The sequence below is a fragment of the Epinephelus lanceolatus genome, chromosome 17 (assembly GCF_041903045.1).
Source record: "Epinephelus lanceolatus isolate andai-2023 chromosome 17, ASM4190304v1, whole genome shotgun sequence".
Classification (NCBI taxonomy): domain Eukaryota; kingdom Metazoa; phylum Chordata; class Actinopteri; order Perciformes; family Serranidae; genus Epinephelus; species Epinephelus lanceolatus.
This window is the reverse complement of record NC_135750.1, coordinates 26,049,176-26,068,713: the sequence shown is the minus strand read 5'-3', so window position 1 is coordinate 26,068,713 and position 19,538 is coordinate 26,049,176. Positions and strand designations below refer to the sequence as shown.

Here is a 19,538-nt window from a genome sequence, read left to right as displayed (position 1 = left end):
CTGTGTGATCTGCGCGCTGCGTGTATGGAGGAAGCAGCTGCTGATCTGATCTCTGACATTGTGTGAGACAGACATCTGAATAAACTGCGCACAGACGTGTCTTTAAACATACCGCACCGAGGCACGCCGTGCATGATTGTGAGTATTTGATCGGCTTTTTTTGAATGTATCCATATTCGCGTGGTGTTTGGGGTGGATACGGTTTGTGTTGCGAACAAGCGAAAAGTAAATGTGGTCAAGTGACTTTGCTTAGAGCAGCCAGCATGGCAGAACAAGCGACAGCATGTGGCCAGCAAGCTAATGTTAACGTTACTTCTCTCTGCTATTCGGGCTCTTATTTATATAGAATGGTTATCGTTTGATATATGGAGACATAATTAGTTTAATGCCGTATACAGTTAACATGTTATGCTAACATTAGCAGTACATTTACCGTCACCAACCCACCGAGCTACTGCTAACGCTACTTTGCCTCTCACGGTTGTGCTGGCTGAGCTAACGTTGGTATCGTTACAGCTGGTGAGCCCACTCTTAATTAAAGCCCACCAAAATGTAACTAACCGGACATAAGTTACTTCGTAACGAGTCCTGTGTGTCGGGAAGTGTTGTGCAATAGTCCACGTCATTACGTGTAACTTTGTATTCCTCATTGTGTTACTGGTCGCGGTCGCTTGAGAGTGTAGTGTTTGCTCCGTGGTGATTAATGCCACCGTGTAACTAGCATTAGCTACAAAGCGTATTAGTTTTCTTTGCTAGCAACACTTTCAGTTTACCTTTTCAGATGGCTTCGACTGTGTGTGGCATTAAATGGATTTGGCTGTCGTGTAGTTCCTCAAGTTGTGACTTAGCAGGTAGCCACATTCAATTATTATTGTTGGTTTTAATTTTAGACGCCTATCTTCCCCTCATATTTAGAAATATTGAATATTTAATGGTATATATCGACGGCACCAGAGGTTGGGAGGCTACACTGGCTAGCTAAGCACATGATGTAATGGATTATCACAAGATTGTCCCAGATACAGAGTGCTCTACAAACAATGGCAGAGAGTAGAAAAATATCTCTGTTTAATCCAGTTGGATATACTTTATGTGTTGAATTGGTCCTTCATATACTTCATGTTATCCCACGTGTCTGGTATTGTCTGCCCTTGTAGGCTCTCTACCTGCTGCCTGTCAGTGCTTTATTTACTGGACTGGACTAACCTCATCTAAAATTCATTGTGTGCTCTGAGGTTTCTGTGTATATTTGGCAAAAAAAGTGATGAGAACATTTCTTTTTTCTTTGGCGAGGTTATGACATTAATGTAGACTGACGTTCCTTTCTTGTTGCTTGACAGTTGTTAAAGCCCTGGTGATAAATAGAAGACAAAGGCAACAGGAGCTTAGGGGACAGAAAAAGAAACAAGAAAGAAACAGATGTTGTCAATCTGCCATTATTTTATTTTTTTTTCAGCCAGAATTTCCACGGTCATGTTGTAGGTCAAACCATCTGTTGTCTTTGCTGTTGTTTGTTGTTCTAGCGTGTATCCGCTCCTGTACATGTTTGTATGTACAGGAGCCTCTGAAGGGTAAGGACTTTTGGCTCCCAGAATAGACGAGGGTCTGCTAACTTTACTGACATTCATTACTATAAATAAGACCTGTCGTAACACAGTGATGTAGTTATTGCTGACGTGAATTGGCTTTAATAACTGCAGTGATCCAGTATTGTCTGTGGAGCTGAATTATCTTTCATTGTGTACCATCATAACGTTATTTGAATTGGTGGATCAGTTACCATAAAAGTCATTACTCCATGGTTTGAGCTTCCTTTCTACCTCAGTATGAGGTGAAATACAGGTGAACTAGGAGGCTGCCCAGTCTTTGAATGTTCTGGTCTTCTCTTATGGGTCTGCTCACAGTGTACAATGGTTGAAAATTTAACAAGAAGACTTGAGAATCCGATAAATGTTAGATGATAACTCGAAACAGAAATGTATAGCCTGCATGAGTCATAGTATCATTTCTGTCATATAATCCTGACATTAAACCCTGGGGCACTGGCCTGTTTGTTAAATTAATTTGATTTGATTTAGACTTTTTGTTCTTATTTTAAACCCTTTTTTTGGAGACAGTTATGCCCTGATAGTCACATACTTAAATTGTTGCTCCATGTCCATGTTTAGACCACAATACAATAGACACAGTGGTATCAAAAGTATCTCAAGCTCCTCTAGAGCTCCCATGAATGCTGCGTTTCATTTTTACAGCCTGATGAACACATTGGTGTCACTTTTCTGAGAAGTTGCTCCATTATACTGTACTGATGACAGAACAGGAAGATGCTCCTCATGATGTATGATATCAATGAAGCCATGTGACAGAAGAGATCACCATAGCACAACATTTTTATCCAGTGGAATTCTAGTGTATAAAGTTCATTTTAAATGGGAGCTATCTTGTCCTTTTCAGACATCACAACACACTGAATATAACATATTAAACATCTTAATAAGGAAATGGCATGGAACTGGATTGTAGTCCGAGTTGTTACCTCGGTCTGAGCGAGAGTGCTAAAGAATCTGCTTTTCAAAATGGTGGTGTTGCCGTGCAATCAGTCTTATCACAGAATTGTGTACTCTGACCCAGAGCAAATGAAAGGTTGCGTCCTCTAAAATCCACCATGTTCTCTGTAGGTATAGGAGTGACTGTGGTTTTAAATTCATTACGAAAGCTGTCCCGTGTGGCAGAAACTTTAGGGATTGCTTAACACAGTCTAAACCTGGTTTCTCATGGACTGGCTAAACAGAAAAGCTCCAAGCTTTATAACCCTACTGTTCTCTGAACACCCTGCAATTACCCAGTCATTTGTGACTTTGATTTTTCTGACTGTTTTAAATCGTTGTAATGGAAGAGGTTGAATAATTAGATGACTGGCAGAGTAAGGAAGTTGACGGTCTTTGTTCACTTGAAGTAACTGTATTCCCATAATTATGTTGTTGTGTGCATATTGCAGTGTTTTTACACATTCAAAGTGGAAAATGAATTAAAATAAATTAACAGCATGTTTTGTAAAGCGAGTAATAGTAGATACTCTTTGCCACTTTAGTGCAAGTAGTGTGTTTGTTGTGTTATCAGCCAACGACAGTCTTCATAGGCTGCTGTTTTATAAAAAAGAAATGTGTTGATCTCCCTCTACCTCCCATTATGAGGGGCTATTGTCAAATTGAACAACGACATATCTATCTGAGATCAGTCACCAATCAGTGAGCTCCAGCTCTAACTGCTGACGTTGGCCTGTCTGGCTCGTGGAGTTTACTGCTTCGTGCAGTTTTGTGGTGGTTGGCTTGAATAATTAAAGCTGCACATGTGTGTTTCATCACTTGCTCACAACCCCCCGTGTGTTTTGGAAGGAGGGATATCCCCAGGAGTTTGTTGTCTTGAGTCTGTGACATTTTGCTAATCAAACATAGGTGGTAGCACTGAATTTGAGATGCAAATGTAAACGCCTGTAGAAGCATGTGCTGCCTCCTTTATGTTGTTTGCCTGTCCTGTTCAGATTGTCAACTTTACAGCTGTCACCATTTTACAAACCGGGGTCAGTGGATTGTAGGTAATGTTATGACATCAACAAAAAGGCAGAACACGTTGAGATCTGGTTCTGCAAATCTAAAATTAGATTGAATGTGATTGTTGTGAGTTTCTACCTCAGTTTTTCCTCCATGCGCCTCTGTGTGTGTATGAAAGTTGCATATGGGCAATGTGTGTATTCCTGTTGTGGCGCCCCTCCGTCTACTCCAGTTATTGTTTTCCATCTCTTGATCGGTCACAGTGGTAATGCACCAACACTTTAGTGCACAGCCCCCTCCCTCTCTTCCCTGCCCCTCGCTAACCCCCTCACTGACACTGTGCCTGTCTCATTTCTGACGTGGTGGACTCAAGATGCAGCCCATTAGGGCCAGCCTCATTGAAAGCAACACCGATGTGACCGTTTTTTGACTGAGAGAAAGGAAGAGGGAAGCAAGGCTGTGTCCTGTGTCACAATGGGTCTTTGTCTCGTCACCCCTGGGTGAATTAACAGGATTTATTTAATTGATGGCAGTATGACAACAACAACGCAGGCTGACCATCTTGCATGTGAATTATCAGGATTTTCTTGGATGTGTGGAGCTGAATGGGGATTGTATTGTCAGTTGACCAACATTTTGTAACCAGTGCCAACCAAGGTGCCACAGAATTTTAACAATTTAGTGTTGAGTTGTAAAACAATGCTGCCAGTAGGACAGCACCAGTAAAGGGCCGGTTAGGTGTTTTGCCAAAGTGAAACGTTAACATGAAACAGTTGCTTCATACGCCTATTTGAATGAGAGTTTTACACTGGGCTCTGTACTTGAAGCATCTCAATCCATGAACAAGCACTCAGCTCAGTTTACTAGAGCATGTCTAGAGCTTTGCTATTTTTAAAAGTCTTACATTGTCATCAGATCACCATGGTGATTTGTTGCAAAAAAACTTTGTTGAACAATTTTAAGTCCCCTTCCACTCAAAAATGTATTTTGTCTTTAACGTTTATGTCCCCTAAAATGTCTGATCTTGACCATACTGACTTGTGTCTGTGCAAAGTTTGTGACTAGAGGGGTGTTTTCACATTCTTCTACTGAAACTATGTCTGTGCACTTCCCTAAAATCTAAGATTCAAAGGTTCAACAAGCAAACTAGATTAGGTAGATAACTAATATGAAAGCCAATCGCTTTTTTAATAAAGGCATATACACAGGAACAGACTTTGACACAACACTAGCGAAAAACTTGAAACCTCCATCGCAGAGTCCGCAGAGCGGACTTGTCAATACACAGAGCAGGGTTTATGTTAGCATAGTGAAAGTTTTGACTGCAAACATTGTAGTGTGTGTAGTTTATGGATATACATTGGGCCAATGTGAACACACTGTAACAGCGTAGCAGACATTATAGTTTGTATCACAACCACTAGTGTCAGCCATTGCCAGTTACAAGCCAACAAACAACATAAACAAATAAAGGATTCTAACTACATTTACCATTCTGATACGTTTCCGAACTTGGTGTACAACAGACTCCTCATCTGAGTCTGGGTCTGACTGAGGCTCACAATATAACAGAAGCCATGGACTTGTGTGTCACCAAAATGTGTGCGTTCTTTATAGTGAGTAAAATAAAACCTTGCACCCTGTAGTTGTCTTATGATTATTGCAGCTAATGTTCTCTAGCCTTTATGGAGTGTTGCATAGTGAAAGTTATGTCTAGATGCTATCAAATGTCAAACTTTCTGTAGGGCTTTGAAACATTGAAACATTTCTCATACCGAGAGTTGGTACAAAATTGTCCCACAAGAAATGTTCTTGTAAGTCTATTTGTTCCGAGACACTAAACACTGATTATTTAGAGAAGTTAAGCTTATTTTGTTTGACAGGAAAAAAGGTGTTTGTAGAAAAATTATTCTGAAAAACGACAGTACTTAAGAGGTAGCATTTTGGCACTAAAACTCATGTCTTGTTTTAGCACTAATTAAAGAAAAATTGAAATTTTAATTGATTTGTTTTGTACTTTCTCCAAAAACTTTTAATATGTAGAGGCTGCTGATGTTGAGTCAACATAATTAAGGGAAAGACAACTAGAATAGGCTATAATGTAAGATGCAGATAGCCAACCCTTCACTGCTGCCAGATCTTAATGTTATATTACCGCCTCTTACTGCATGTACATATTTTCCTGTGTATGCACTTTAGTTGATTTACTCACGCCAGAAGCCGCAGTAAATATTTTCATTCTTTGAAAGCAAGGTACTTCCAGCTGTCTTCACGCTGTTTATTAGGAGCCCTGTGTTCCCACTGTATTTGACATGGATACCTACCTAAGAATTCCATTAGAGTTTGCTGTGATTCAGGATTTTCATGCAGGGCCTTACTGGTGTTTTCTTTGTTTCTTGTGCACAAAATTTCATTTGACAAAGCTTGTAGTATTTACATGGAAGGTAATCTCATACAGAGCGAATTCCAAGAAGGGCTTGTGTTGAAACTTCAACTGAATTGATAAAGGCAGATTTGTTGCCTCGAAAATGAAGAAAAATATAGAAAATATGTAGAAAATACAAAAATAAATTTCCTTTCAACCATTTTTTAGAAGTATTGGATCCTAGTGTAAAAGTGGAGTGGCGATTAGTGCTGTTTTTGGTATCTGAGAGTATATGAGGCTGTTGTGTATGCTGATTGGTGGTGAGTGTTTGTACACTGAACTTAGAGCCACATGACCCAAGAGATAAGGTTTCAGTGCAGGCCGGGGACTGGCATGTACTTTTGAAGGCCTCACCTCTGTTGACAGTCAAAGTGCAGTCCAGTGTGTTTGAGTTTGAAATCACTGTGAGAAGTTAATATCTCCGACGAACATCGCAGTAATTATCCATTGTTTTGTTTGCTTGTTTTCCCCCCTGGCTGTTAAGTGATTGCATCAGTCAATACATAAGGTTCAGCCTCGGTGTTTGTCAGCAGTCTATAAGCTTCGTGCTGCTGGAATTCATAGATTGCCAAAGCAAACACTGCTGCTTCAGTGAACGCTACCTCTCAGCCTCTCGCTGCTCAAGTCCTCTGTTTTGGTGTAGAGCGGGGCCCGACTGTCTCTGTGTGAAGTCTGAATTTGTTTTCTGAAAATGAACTTCCTCAACAGACAGGAGGTGTTTCCTTCCCTCCCGGTCCACTGTTTGAAACTGTGAGGTGAATACTGAGCACTTCTGAAACATGACTAGAGCAAAAACAACTGCTCCTTTGTATGAGCCGAGTGTGGGGCCAGTTGTAATGCTTTGTGCAAGCTTTTTCATTCGCTCTCACCTCGGACATCGAGTAGATGGTTTTAATCCATTGAGTAGTTTGATTAAAAAAAGTATCATTTAGACATGCTTTAACAGTAGCCTAATTAGCCTCCGCATTAATAGATGCTTTATTTGTTATTATGACATAATTTGACCCTCCTGTTTAAAAAAAGAGCCTGCCACTTGGCTACCTCACTCTGGAACAGCCTCTTTCTCTCTTTCTCTGTCTCTCCCACTCTAACTCAGCCCCCCTTTGTCTCATTCACATTTTTAGAGCTTTAGCCAGACTGGGTAGTCACCTAAATATCAGTTAGGGTTTCAAATAACAGCCCTCGCCATGGGGCTTTGCGACACACCTTTGTGTGTCTATGACAGAGGTGTAACCGGTTTGTGTCAACTGTTTTTTTTCTTACGAGGAGGGTGTGGCGTGAGTACATGGATGAACTCATGGCAGTTACACACATAACCTCCGAGGTTTTTGTTCTCAAATCTGTCATTTACATGAAAAATAATAAGCTGTTTGTCTTTTTTTTTTTACTAAACAAAGTAGCTTTTGGTGCATGTTACGGGTATTATAAAGTACGCCCTCGTAGCACTTAGTCAGTAGTGCCATGACATCCAGGTTGGCTGTGGCCTTTCCCACTGCTCTTTGTCAGACAGGTTTGTGGAGAACAGCAGCAGACTGCTGGCCTCAGCATTTTCCGCCTGTATTGATCTCCCCACATTAGCTCTCTCTTCATGCACAGACATGAGCACAATTGCTTCCCTTACAACATTGGCTGCCGTGGCAACTGAGTCCTGATCGTGAGATTCGCTCCCAGAAAACATCTCAAACCAGTACCTCTTCATCTCGATGCCGCCATCATCTCCTTTACATTCCCCCGTACATATTTGACACGTCAACGGCTTGATTTGCCACTTAAAGCAATCTCCATATGTCTTTGTGTATTTTTGAATAGGCTAAGTGCTTAACAGGATAAAAGAGCAGTTTGAAAGGGGGGGAAAAATGTGCCTTGGCACCTGCTGTTAGTGCCTGCCTGTTTGCACATGAATATGATGAGGCTGGCGGTGCGCGCGGCTATTTTAACTTGCAGATGAGCCACCAGGTCAGCACCATTGCAGCTTTGGTGTATTTTCAAGGATGCTGCAGTCAACAGGCCAGCCTGGCTTATTAGCTCCCTCTCCCCTCTCCACACTAGTGTCCCATTATTCATTGCATTCTCAGCCGCCTCTCTTTGATGCCTTTTCATAAGAGCAATGATAACTGCGATCATTGCAACAGCAGTGGTAATTGACCAGCTGCAGTCCTGGTAAAACACTTCCTGTGTTTGGCTGGGTGCAAGGCAGCTCTCTCATTTGTCCACCCTGCCTCTGTTGATATTCAAATGACGGCCTTCTGGAGGAGATACTCAAAAGAAGACGAGCGCTCTCTGGCACCCGAGGGCCCAGCTGAGAAGTCATGGCTGTGAAGATAGACTGAGGTGAAGCTCTCTCGTGTTTTAAGGTTAATCAGGGGTCTGACACTTTACCCAGGCCACAACTTCTTCTCATCTCCCTCCCACCGAACTGAATCAAGTTCACGGGCAATCACTCATGGCCTGTTGAAGAAGAAAGGGCATTGTTGATCTTGAAGAAGGCCCGAAGGCTGAAACATCATTATTGAAATAAAAGAAATGCCTATGGAGCCAAAATGTGTTGTTTTCTGTAATGAAAAGGAAAGGGCAACCACATGGAGTGTTAATGGTTGACTCTGGCTCCAGAAAACACTTCGACTACACCTTTTAGTCAAATGAAAGACCTATGCAGTTAAGGCCGTTTCTTGCCGCACCTGTGATGGCCTGTTTTTACTGTTTGTCATCATCATGTATTGGGTAACACACTCATGGAAGTGGACTTGACTTAAACTTCCAAAAAACAGCCTAAGGCAGGGCTTCATGGAACAGCCTGGGATCTTTGTCAGATGGCATCCTCACTCATCCTTTCTTTCTCTCTGGCACCACAACACAAATACATAAACGCTTTGTAAACAATCTGCCCTTAAATGTGCCTAAACATTTTCAAAAGCATTAGATATTTTGCCCGTGTTCACAGCTAGCCTAATTCTGAATTTATTTTTAGAAGGATAAAGGATATTTTCCTCTAAAACTGCAGGCTTGTCTGTCTGCACAGTCCCCCCTTTCTATTTGTAAATTCATTCAGAGTAGGAACCTGTCATGTGAAGAGATATCTTTCTGTGTTTTGGTCTCTTGAGCAGAGATTTTCTTTTAACACAAATGGGCAGTTCTCTCGCTGCCTGACATATCTGATTGCTCTACTTTGCTGAGAGCTGTGATTCATCCTAGACTGAGGATAACTTCCATAGCATACCTCACTACCACTGAGTCTCAGCTGGCCCACTCTCTCTGTCTTCCTCTCAGTCTCTTGGTCTCGCTTTCTGTCTTTCTCTGTCCTCCCATAAAAGGATTTCCCTATTATTGTTATGTCTCTTCCTATGTTCACTCTGCCTGTCCCTTTGCCTTTGGCCTGGAAAGCTCTTTCACTTACTTCCCCTTTGGTGGTGATCAGAATCACACAAGTGTTTGCGACTGCAAAGAAAACTTCAATGGTGCTGACATATTTAAAACATAGACAATGGAGGACTGAAGGGCTGATAAGTAGCTGACATGACGTCACCTATGAGGAGACAGGATGTACTATTATGACAGAAACTCAAACAAGTACGCTTTAAAGCCTGAATAAATCACAACCCTACATTTAGAAGTCACTCCAAACCAAAACAGGATGATTCCGCTATATGTTTATCCCCTCGTTGAGAGTTGAGTGGTCATTTTGTAAATGCTCTAATGCCTCCTCCTTCCCCCTCATGTCCTCACTGATTGGCTTTGACAAACTGATTTGTGTGTGCATGTACACTCTCTCCTGTCTCACCCACCGTGCAAACACTCTCGAGTTTGACCCAATTCTTATCTTATCACAGAAATGAAAAGATATGCCTATCCACCACAGCTCTCTGCACGCCGTTACCCCACCAACCTTCCAACTCTACTTCCATCTTAGTCTGCAACCAGAACGTCCCAGACCACTCCCGACTGGGGCATCTGGTGTTCACCCAGCGGATGCAACAGGAGTGTTTCGTTACAAGGCGGCTGCACGGTGGTCGTCTGTGGCAGCCAGCATGGATTATTATTTTCTTATTGTATCTATATATCTTGTTTGTGGGATTTCTGCTCTTAATTGAAGGGAAGGCATGGTTGTCATGGTGACACCCAGGACATAAAGCTTGTTGTGAGCTGAGCCAGAGAGTGATCGCTTTGTGTTTGTGGCCCCACCAAATAGCTTTTATTTTATAGTTTACATAGGGGTGGAAATCTCTAGGCATCTCACAATTTTATTTCGATTCAGAGGGATTATTGATTCATCTTTATGCATCACAATTTTTTAATTTCTTTACAATATTTATTTGTTCTTAGTCTATGATTACTTGCTACTTTAAAAACATGTTTTACGTCCGTTACATTTAACAATCTAATTGACGCTTTGCTAAGCCCCGCCCCTTTAAGATGGTCTGTTAAGCTATTGGAGCTAGCATGGAGCCCATACTGTGACTGAAGAAATATTATCACATTCTTTTAAAAAACAAAAATGCGATTTCGGAGAGAGAAGCAGATGGAAAGGTTTATAGTGCATTTGTAAAGGACATATCCAGCATGTCAACCTCATGCAGCAGCAATAACTGGTTAAAAAGATAGTTAGAAGCTAAAGGAGGGCCACACCTGACTCAGAATGTAAAGTTTTAAAGTTTGAACTGGGCTCAGTGGGACACTCAGTGTGACAGCAGCATTCATGTGATGAAATAAGAAACAAAATGCACTTAAGATGGATCGGAAATGTGCAACAACATTTCTTTAGACACTAGACATCAAACAAAGGCCAGAGACTGTTTTGTATTAAGCAGAAGAGAGAAGATAGCGTTATTTCGGAGCCTTATGGTGCAAAGTCTCTCCCGTTTGTGTCACTTCATCTTTTAATGCGCTGGTTGTACCAAAGAGTATCAGCAAAGATAAGAGTGCTCACTCTGCAGCAAGATCTTGGGACCAAAACATCCCCAGAAGGAAGCCAAACACTGTTCTTCTGCATGCACTCATGACACACAGCTGGTTAAATAACGGCAAAGTTTCCTTGTTTTCCTTCATTAGTTCCCATAAAGTAACTAGCTAGCTAACCCTACTCTTTTCAGGGTTTGATTATGATTTTGAAACAGGGAACAAACATAGGCTATATCTCCTCCCAACCATCCCAGGTAATGAGTATCAGTAGTACGCAGGCTCCAGCCACAATGTTGAGTTCGGAATGCACAAAATCACCCTGAAATTGAAGAAAATCTGAAACAACCACAAGAAAGTCTATAAAGAACAGGCCGGGTGGTGTTGGCCAGTGCTACACTATGATTGGCCAGTCTGCATTCGAAGGGCGGGACTTAGCGAAAGGTCAGTTGGTTCACCTGTAAAGGAGGTTCAGTCCAGCCTTAAAAAGTTTTACATGTGAGCATGATGTTGACATTTAGGCTAAATTTCCGATTTACTTTTCTTCATGGATATATCTTTCAAGAAAGATGCATCTAGGAATCAATTTCTACCCCCACATCTAATTTACAAAGTTATTCAGAATTATTGGGCAACATTTTATTTTAAAATAAGTACTTATTCACTTATTTCAGTGGGTTAAACTTGGACATATCTTTTTCTGTGCCTGTAATTAAAATAATAGCTCAATATTGGTTTCCACTAAAAACTTTGGCAGGATCATAACTGTTGCACAAGATGACACGCCAGCAATTCTTCCTCTGAGCCCTTGTAAAAAACTATGATTGTCATATTAATAAGTGTCCTTGGGTGAAATTGGTTAATGATACAGGGCTCCTGGCAATATTGAATTTCCTAGTGTTGTTAAATGACTGACAACTCCCGGGCCTGTAGCCTCTTTACACTACTTAATCTGGCATGTGACAAATTGAGACTTGATCCTGACTGAATGTAGATCAGCCTGTAAGAGCCATCCACTCTGCAAGATGGAGGCCTTCCACTCATTCCTGCAGTCCTTGGACGGTTTCATGCTCATTTACACATAACGAGCAGCTGGGTCTCATCTGAAACGAGGTGGGCGTCGAGGAGTGGAGCCTTGAGTCGGTTCAGTTGCTTGAGAGGACCTCCTCGAAGGTCCTCGGCTGGAGTCAAGTGGGGGAGAGCTGAGAGCCTCTCCGTTCTCACCAGGCATGGAGGAGAGTGTCAGAGAGAGGGGCAGGAAGTGAAATAGAGGTAGACAGACACAGCCACAGGGGGGTGTGCCCCTAGGGAAGACTTAGGAAAACAAGGTCAACGCTTGGAAGAGCACATCATTCCATCATGTCGCATCCAGTTATTTCATACTGCCAACTTTTGAAATCCGTTCAAGAACTGTGATTTTTGTGTACATGTTTTGAGTTGTTAATCATTAATAACCTATTTTCTCCTCTCTCTGCAGACCTCTTTGATTTAATGGGTCCAATCATTGGGATGTCACCAGATAAGAAAACGGAAATTCCGGGTATGCAAGAGGAGCGGACAGGGCTCAGAGGTGTTTGTGGTGTGGGAACACTGCCTGAGGCAGAGTGTGCATCCAGTCCGCTGGCGACCAGTGTGGATCGTACTGGAGGTACCGAGGATGAGGAGCTCACCAACCTCAACTGGCTGCACGAGAACCTGCTTCAGAACTTCACTCTGGGAGGTCCGGAAGCTCAGCCCAGTGGCAGTCCTTTCTTCGACATAGAGGGAGACCTCGGGTCCAACCAGGGCCCGTCATCCTCCTCCTCATCTTCGTCACACGGCAGAGGCAGGGAGCGGGACTCATTGAAGTCTAAGCCCCCTTTCTCGTTTTCTCTCCTCATCTACATGGCCATTGAGCAGTCCCCCAGCAAATCTTTGCCTGTGAAAGAAATCTACGGCTGGATTCTCGAGCACTTCCCTTATTTTTCCAATGCTCCCACTGGCTGGAAGAACTCAGTTCGTCACAACTTGTCCCTGAACAAATGCTTCCGCAAGGTCGAGAGGAGTTTGGGAAAGGTATGTTTTTAAACTGTCTCCTGACTTTCACACACTTCACACAGATTTAAACTTAGAAACTGTGCCTGAGATTATACCTCTCAGAACTGTCATTGCATAGTTTAATGTGATACAGTTTCCGTAGGTCAAAATGCGTCTGCTTTGTTTAACAAACCACGGCTGGAACAATGCATTGCAGTGTGAAGCTGCAATGTGGCTCATGTGACAGTGTCCAGGACCGTAACACAGCCGCAGGGACCTCTGACTCTGCTGCGATAAGGGTGGAATCCAGTCAAGGTCACAGATACTCCGTCTGAGGAAATGCAAACACAGCACACTAAGATAGGACTTTATCTCCTGAAGCACTGCAAGGTAGTGCAACTGTTTCAACCAGGGAGAGAAGCATCCCAGTGTTGGAAACCTCAATGTCACACTGCGGGAAGGAAGCAAACGTGACCTGAAGTGCAGAGACGGGTTTGTAGGAAGAATCTTTGTCGGCCTGGTCCTGGCAGAGTACGTGTGACTCGTGCTCATTTGTGTTTGTGTTCCTGCATAAAAAGAGAGAAGTTGACCTTCTCATGTGCACATGCTTGTGATAAAAAACACATCCTGCATATCCTGCACAAACAGTCTTGTCAACTAAATAAGTGAGCTTTGTATTTAGAAGTAATACCTCAGTTTAAAGCTGCTAAAAAAAACATCTTGGGTGTTTTTTTATGAGCAGTTTAACATTCTTAAAGTCAGTTACACTGCGTCATCAAGACTGTGGGAGTGTGGTTTGAGCTGATTTGATTGACAGTGGCTTGGTAACATAAGTAAACAACCCCAAAGCTGTCATCAGATTTTCATTCAAATGTTGCCAAATCCTGATAATAATACTTTGTAAGCTTTTTAGTTCCCCTTCGACATAATTTGCATTTGTTGCTCAAGTTTTAGAGATAGACCACAGTCAGACCAGTGTCAGACGCAACCTTATTTACATGTTACTGTACAAATCCAGGGAGCGACACGATGGCAGCCATATTGAGCTTCAGTATGAGTTCAGACTTGTGACCGGTAGAGCCCGTGGTGCCAAGGCTGTGCCTGGCTAAGACCTCATATTTTCCCATCATGGGAGGGGATGTCGGTAAGCACTCTACGAGCAGCAACATGGTGCGTTGCAGGCCGCTCAGCATGCAGGTGCACAGCGTGAGCCCTTCGTCTGCTGAGAGACCAGCACCAGTTTCACATGACACTGGCTGGTGGTTTCCGTTGCCATGGAGACATTTCCTTCTTCCTGCATCAGGGCTGGCTGGTAATCTGAGTCAAGGTTATTCTCCTCCCTCCCTCACTGCCTCCCTCACTCTATTCTCCTCCCAGACTGGGCAATACGCCGCCATCAGATAAAGTGACAGTTAACACACTCCCGCACACATCACCAACAGACAAATTCATTCCTCGCACAGTGCCGTGGAGCAGCTATTTCCTCCTTTTGTTGAGGAATTCTTAGTTTTGCGTTTGCTATTTTCCACTGCTTTGTTTATGATGTAGTGCTCCTCTGAGAACAATTGTTTCAACATTTTTGCCATTTGTGCAAAATGAGGCTCACTGTAATGAAATCTGACACATCACTATACTGCTTCCAGTGCAGTCTACTGTATGCAGTGCTCACAGATTTTGTTAGCTGAGATTTTTCCGGAATTTTGTCAATGTCACCCTATTGGTGAATAATTATGTATATCATTTTTGATGGATTAAAAATCGGTAAAACACAGATTTTTCAATATTCATTTCATTCACGTAGTTTGCTGACCTTAATGTACAAAGAAATGTATGCTCTAAAGGGCAGTAAAAAAGATAGCAAGCTAGCAAATGTAAATAAAATCAATGCATGATTTATAAACATTAAAAAATTCTGCTTCGCAAAAACATGAGGAAAGAAATTTGACCATGTTTTTTAGCCTTCAAGGATACACACAATAAGTTCTGGTGAGAAACACTGAATTTAAACATCAGTTTTGCTTGTTCACAAAAAAGCTCCAGAGGATACCTTTTGTTTAAATATAGTGAGAGGACCAATCAGAATAGATTGTTCAAGAAACAGGACATCTAGATTTCCTGTACATCAATATTCCTCTCATTGCCACAAACTTCTGACAAGTTTCATACTTTATGATCTGGGTGTAGAAATTTGACTGTCTCCGCTCTTTCCCACAGGCCAATGGAAAAGGTTCGCTCTGGTGTGTTGATCCCGAGTACCGCCCCAACCTGATCCAAGCCCTTAAGAAGCAGCACTTCCCTGCCGCACATGCCTTCTGCACACCACCCGCCTCCCCACCCAGGTAAGCTTTCATCAGTCACTCTGGATGTTGTGAATTCATGAGTTTGTATTGGCTGTGATTTTGCAGCTCTGTCTCTGTCACATTAGCATTACCATATTTGATTTATTTATTGGACTTTGCAACAGTTTTCTCTTTTATTTTGGAGGTAACTCTATTTATTTGACGTTTGATCCTGTAAATAACTGAAATTTTTGAAGGGTCGCGTCTGACTTTCTTTTTACATCCCCTTTGCAAACTCAAAATCTGACCCCTCACGTCTTTTGTTTACCTCCTGCAGTGCCTCCTCACCCCCTCGCCATCTCTTTCTACAAGGCTGCTCATTCAAAGGTGAGATAGATGCAAACATATCTCCGTTTTCTTTTTTTTTTTTTTTTTTTTTTTTTAGTTTGGATGTTTGCAATAAAAGCAGCCTGTGCAGCAAGAATCTGCAGGTGTATACGAATTCCAATCGGTGCAGTTTGTTTTTAGCTTGTGTTTGTGCAGTATTTTGATTATGTTGCCTGTGCACATTTCAGTCCCAAAACATTCAGCATCACTGTGCTTGTATCCTCAACTCTTGGTTTGATTTGTTGCTTTCGAGTCATTGATGCCTCATGTAGACCATAATGTCGAGAGCTCCCAGTCGATGTCTCAGCCTTCTCTTTTCCCCCCTCTGCCTCTTGGATTTGTAACCTTGACGACAGGCAGAGGTTCTGCTGGTGCTGAGTGTCGAGCACTCAGTCTCACTGTAATCATTAATAATTTAGAGCCCCCAGAAGTGAGCTATGAGGCTTTTAGACACTTTGTCAGGTCTGAAAAGATCGGATGCAATATCAGTGGCTTCAATTCATCCTCTGGTTTGTTTCAGTGAACCCTCTACATATCCAATCCATTCAGTAAACATCGATTGGGTCACTATGTCTCCAGTTTAAAATGACCGAAGGAACCCAGTCCTCCCAGTCCTAGAAGAGTTGCCATGCTACCATGCTTTCACACCTTAGGACTGACCATCATGCATGTTCTCTCCTCTTCCAGAGTCTGACATTGATGCTGCCACTGCCATGATGCTCTTAAACTCTGCCCCCGGGCACCACGTTGACCCATGTAAGAGGATCCACAAGCAGCCATACTTTCACCTATTCTTCCAACTCTTTGTCCCCCCCCCCCGACATACCACCCTGTCATTGCTTACATTTTTTTTGTGTTGTGTGCTTTAATTTGTAGCGTGTACATCACCTGTTCTTATAAGCAAAATGTTGGTTCTTGCACAGGAAAGGTTTCAAGAATGATATTTTGTACCTGATTGCATACAAGTTTTCCTTCAGTCGTGTCTTTTAAATACATATTAAAGGAATATTTTGATTTCTAGGAAACACTAGCCAGCAGCCGTTAGCTTAGCTTAGCATAAAAACTGGAAATAAGGAGGAGCAGCTAGCCTGGCTGTGTTCAAAGGAGACAAAATCCACCTATCAGCGTCTCTGACATTAACTTATTTACAGAAAGCAAATGATTGTATTTCCCAAAGTGTTGAACTATACCTTTAACGTATGAGCGATTCTAAAAAGCATTTGGAGAATATTAAGCCAACTAAAGTCTTCTGAAAGTGTTGTAGTGCAGGATCTTCCTATGTGGTAAAAAATGTATTTTGTCTGTTTTTACAATGTGTTCTGATTAAAAAAAAAAAAAATCTAATTTACTATCTGTTTCTTTACACAAGATCATAATTAATTTAGCCTGTACTTAATTATTTTGATTAAGTGACTGCAAAAGCCCTCTAAGGATAATTTTATTGTGATTAGCTTTTGCTAATATTTGTACTTTCCCCATCAACGGTCTGCTTCAACATGCGTGAAATAAGATATTTTTAAGTCAGATTTTCCCTCTTGGTCTCAGTTCTGCTTTATACTTGTAAAACAAGTTATCTAAAGTAACAGTATATGGTTCATCGTGTCTGGCTTTTTCCTTCTCAGAAAAAAAACCTTTATTTAGTATCAGTCACAGCCTATTTTAAGCCAACTATAGAGAGACTCATGTAACATGACTTTTACATGATGAGCAGTATTTAGAACATCTGTCATGGTCTAACAAGCATGTTAAACAACCTTTCTCGTTTGAATGTATGCTCACTCTTTCCATGTACTGCTCTCCTCAGGCAATTCTGACAGCCCACTGGACCTCTCCCGACCCGACTCTGTCCTGGTGAGCAGCGATCCAAAGCAGGACCACAACTACAGCAGCGTAGCCCTGCAGCGCTGCTCCTCCCGTTCCTCTTCCTCGTCTCTCTCCTCCTTGGACGAAGGAGGCTGCGACCGCAGGCAGTCCCACCGCGCCGGCAGCGAGGGCTTCCACAGCGACGAGGACTCCGACCTTTGGGATGAGAGGGGCGTCCACCAGACTTCTCGACGTCCGCCCGCCATCAAGTGGCCCGCCGGAAAGAGGGCACGGCGCGAGATCAAGCCAGAGCTGGATGAGGAGCTGAAGGAAGCCGCTGGCTCCTTGCTGCACCTCGCTGGTATACGCAGCTGCACGGAGGGCTCCAAACGCACTGTCAAGAGCACAAAACTTAACAGGAAATGAAGATTATTTTTGCCCCCCCATCAGACTCCGGACCCTGTGAACCCTAACCTCTGACCCCTGATCGTGTGTCCCAGTGTGCCTCCTTCTCCTTATCTGATCGTTCATTGGCCATTTTGAGCCTTTTTTTGTTTGGGAATATCCCTGTCCAACAAAACAAATGGCAATAGTATCGTTCACACAGGAGAACAAAGCCATATAGAGACTTTTGTATCTCGGGGGTGACTGCTGGGGGTGGGTGTTTGGGCTATGGAGAACCATCGAGAAACCTATCCAAAACGACCTGCCTGCTTCTGTTGGATTAGAAGATTGCGATTCAAGAATTCTCTCTGAAAGACAAAACGGGAAAAGCTGAAGGTTTTATAACTCAAGCGTTGCATGCTTCCTCCTCAAACCTGTATCCTCTTCCAAGTGAATCTATTTATGAAGCGAATGAGTGCATGTTTGTAACAGACAAAACCTAACCTCCTGGTGTTATCAGTTTCTCCTTTTTGTGCTAAAGAAAAAAAAATGCCACTGTTTTGAAAGGAATTCTCGCTCCACAAATCCTCTTGAAAGAGAGATGCAATAATTAATCCACAACCCTTAACTTTTTTTGACTTTATTTCATGGTGGCATTTGTCAGAGTTGAGTACGCTAGTTAAACTTTACAATTAAGAGAATGAATGGAGTAGTACTATGATCTTGTTATGCGATAAACTTATTACACACGAGCTCTGGCTCTATTTCAGGATTAGCAAGATGTGGAAATAGTATTACTCTGCCACTGCCAAATTTAGTTGCAAAGTTAGCTATACTACTTCGCTCAATTTTGTGCGGCCATTACAGTGCTATACAAATGAAAGCTGTTTTGTTTTTTCCTTTGCAAATCAACTGCTCATCCTGTCAATCCCTTTCATTCATCAGTGTGTTTTTTTGACATTTATTGTGCAGACATATATTCACGTTTGGTGACAGCCTATGCAAAGTGAACATCTGCCACATGTTGCCAGATGTTCACTGCGTGTTATAGGTTATCCTCCATAGATTAATTTTATTTGTGTGTGTGTGTGTGTGTGTGTGTGTGTGCGCGCGTGTGCGTGTGTGTGCGTGTTTCATAGTGCATGTCGACTTCATCTTCAACCTGAGATGGTGGTCGGGACAGAAAAGAGTTTGAAACGGTCAGACTCGTTCCCTCTGCTGACAAAGTAGTCGTACTGCTCCAATGAATGTGACTGGTATAATGAAAGATCTGCCTGCTACAGCTGTATTGTAGGGCTGCTTGGTACTCTGCTTGCTTCTGGTCCTTTTGAATGCAGAGCTGGTTGATAGTCAGAAACAGGAGCGGACAGTAAATTGCCATAGCTTCTTGCTCCATTGTTTGGGTTTGCAGTTTGATTATACCTCCGTGTGTTCTCCTTGTTTTTTTTATTTTTAACAGTGTACTTTAGAAAATTGCAAAATTATACAGCTAATTCTCTGATGGCTGATCCTGTGGCAAAGTTAATTCACAACTTGAGGGAGGGTGTTTCTGTTCTGGTTCAAATGGATAAAAGGCACGGATCGTAGTGCATATTCACGTGTGAAGAACAAGAAGGGGACGGTGTAGTCATGGCCAGAGAGAACTGGACTTTGTATGTGCAGTCGCTCGCAGGCGAGATGTTGGAAGACCTGTGCTGCTCTCATGTTGTGCCCTCAGTTCTGGCTGGCCACTAGTGTTTCGTCCTCGCTCTTCCTCCCCTAGAACAAAATAAGGAAGTGCACGCTCTCTTCTCAAGCTGT

The 19,538-nt window shown here is 42.4% G+C and overlaps 1 protein-coding gene across 2 annotated transcripts; it reads left to right on the top strand.

Moving 5' to 3' along the window:
* Positions 1-18,666, top strand: foxn2a (forkhead box N2a). 2 transcript variants are annotated; one of them, XM_033613570.2, is made up of 6 exons: positions 1-138; positions 12,347-12,924; positions 15,100-15,224; positions 15,502-15,551; positions 16,239-16,307; positions 17,356-18,666. In XM_033613570.2, exons 2-6 carry the CDS (start codon positions 12,361-12,363, stop codon positions 17,778-17,780), a joined length of 1,233 nt encoding a protein of 410 aa, XP_033469461.1. In that variant the 5' UTR covers positions 1-138; positions 12,347-12,360; the 3' UTR covers positions 17,781-18,666. The 2 variants fall into 2 exon arrangements, with proteins under 2 accessions (XP_033469461.1, XP_033469462.1); XM_033613571.2 differs by lacking the exon at positions 16,239-16,307.
* The last annotated feature ends 872 nt before the right edge of the window (positions 18,667-19,538 follow it).

Bases quoted from the DNA above. Each gene is read 5' to 3' on its own strand.
- foxn2a (XM_033613570.2), top strand. From the start codon at position 12,361: ATGGGTCCAATCATTGGGATGTCACCAGATAAGAAAACGGAAATTCCG. The intron at 15,225-15,501 runs GTAAGCTTTCAT...TACCTCCTGCAG, and splicing joins CCACCCGCCTCCCCACCCAG to TGCCTCCTCACCCCCTCGCC. The intron at 16,308-17,355 runs GTAAGAGGATCC...TGCTCTCCTCAG, and splicing joins CGGGCACCACGTTGACCCAT to GCAATTCTGACAGCCCACTG.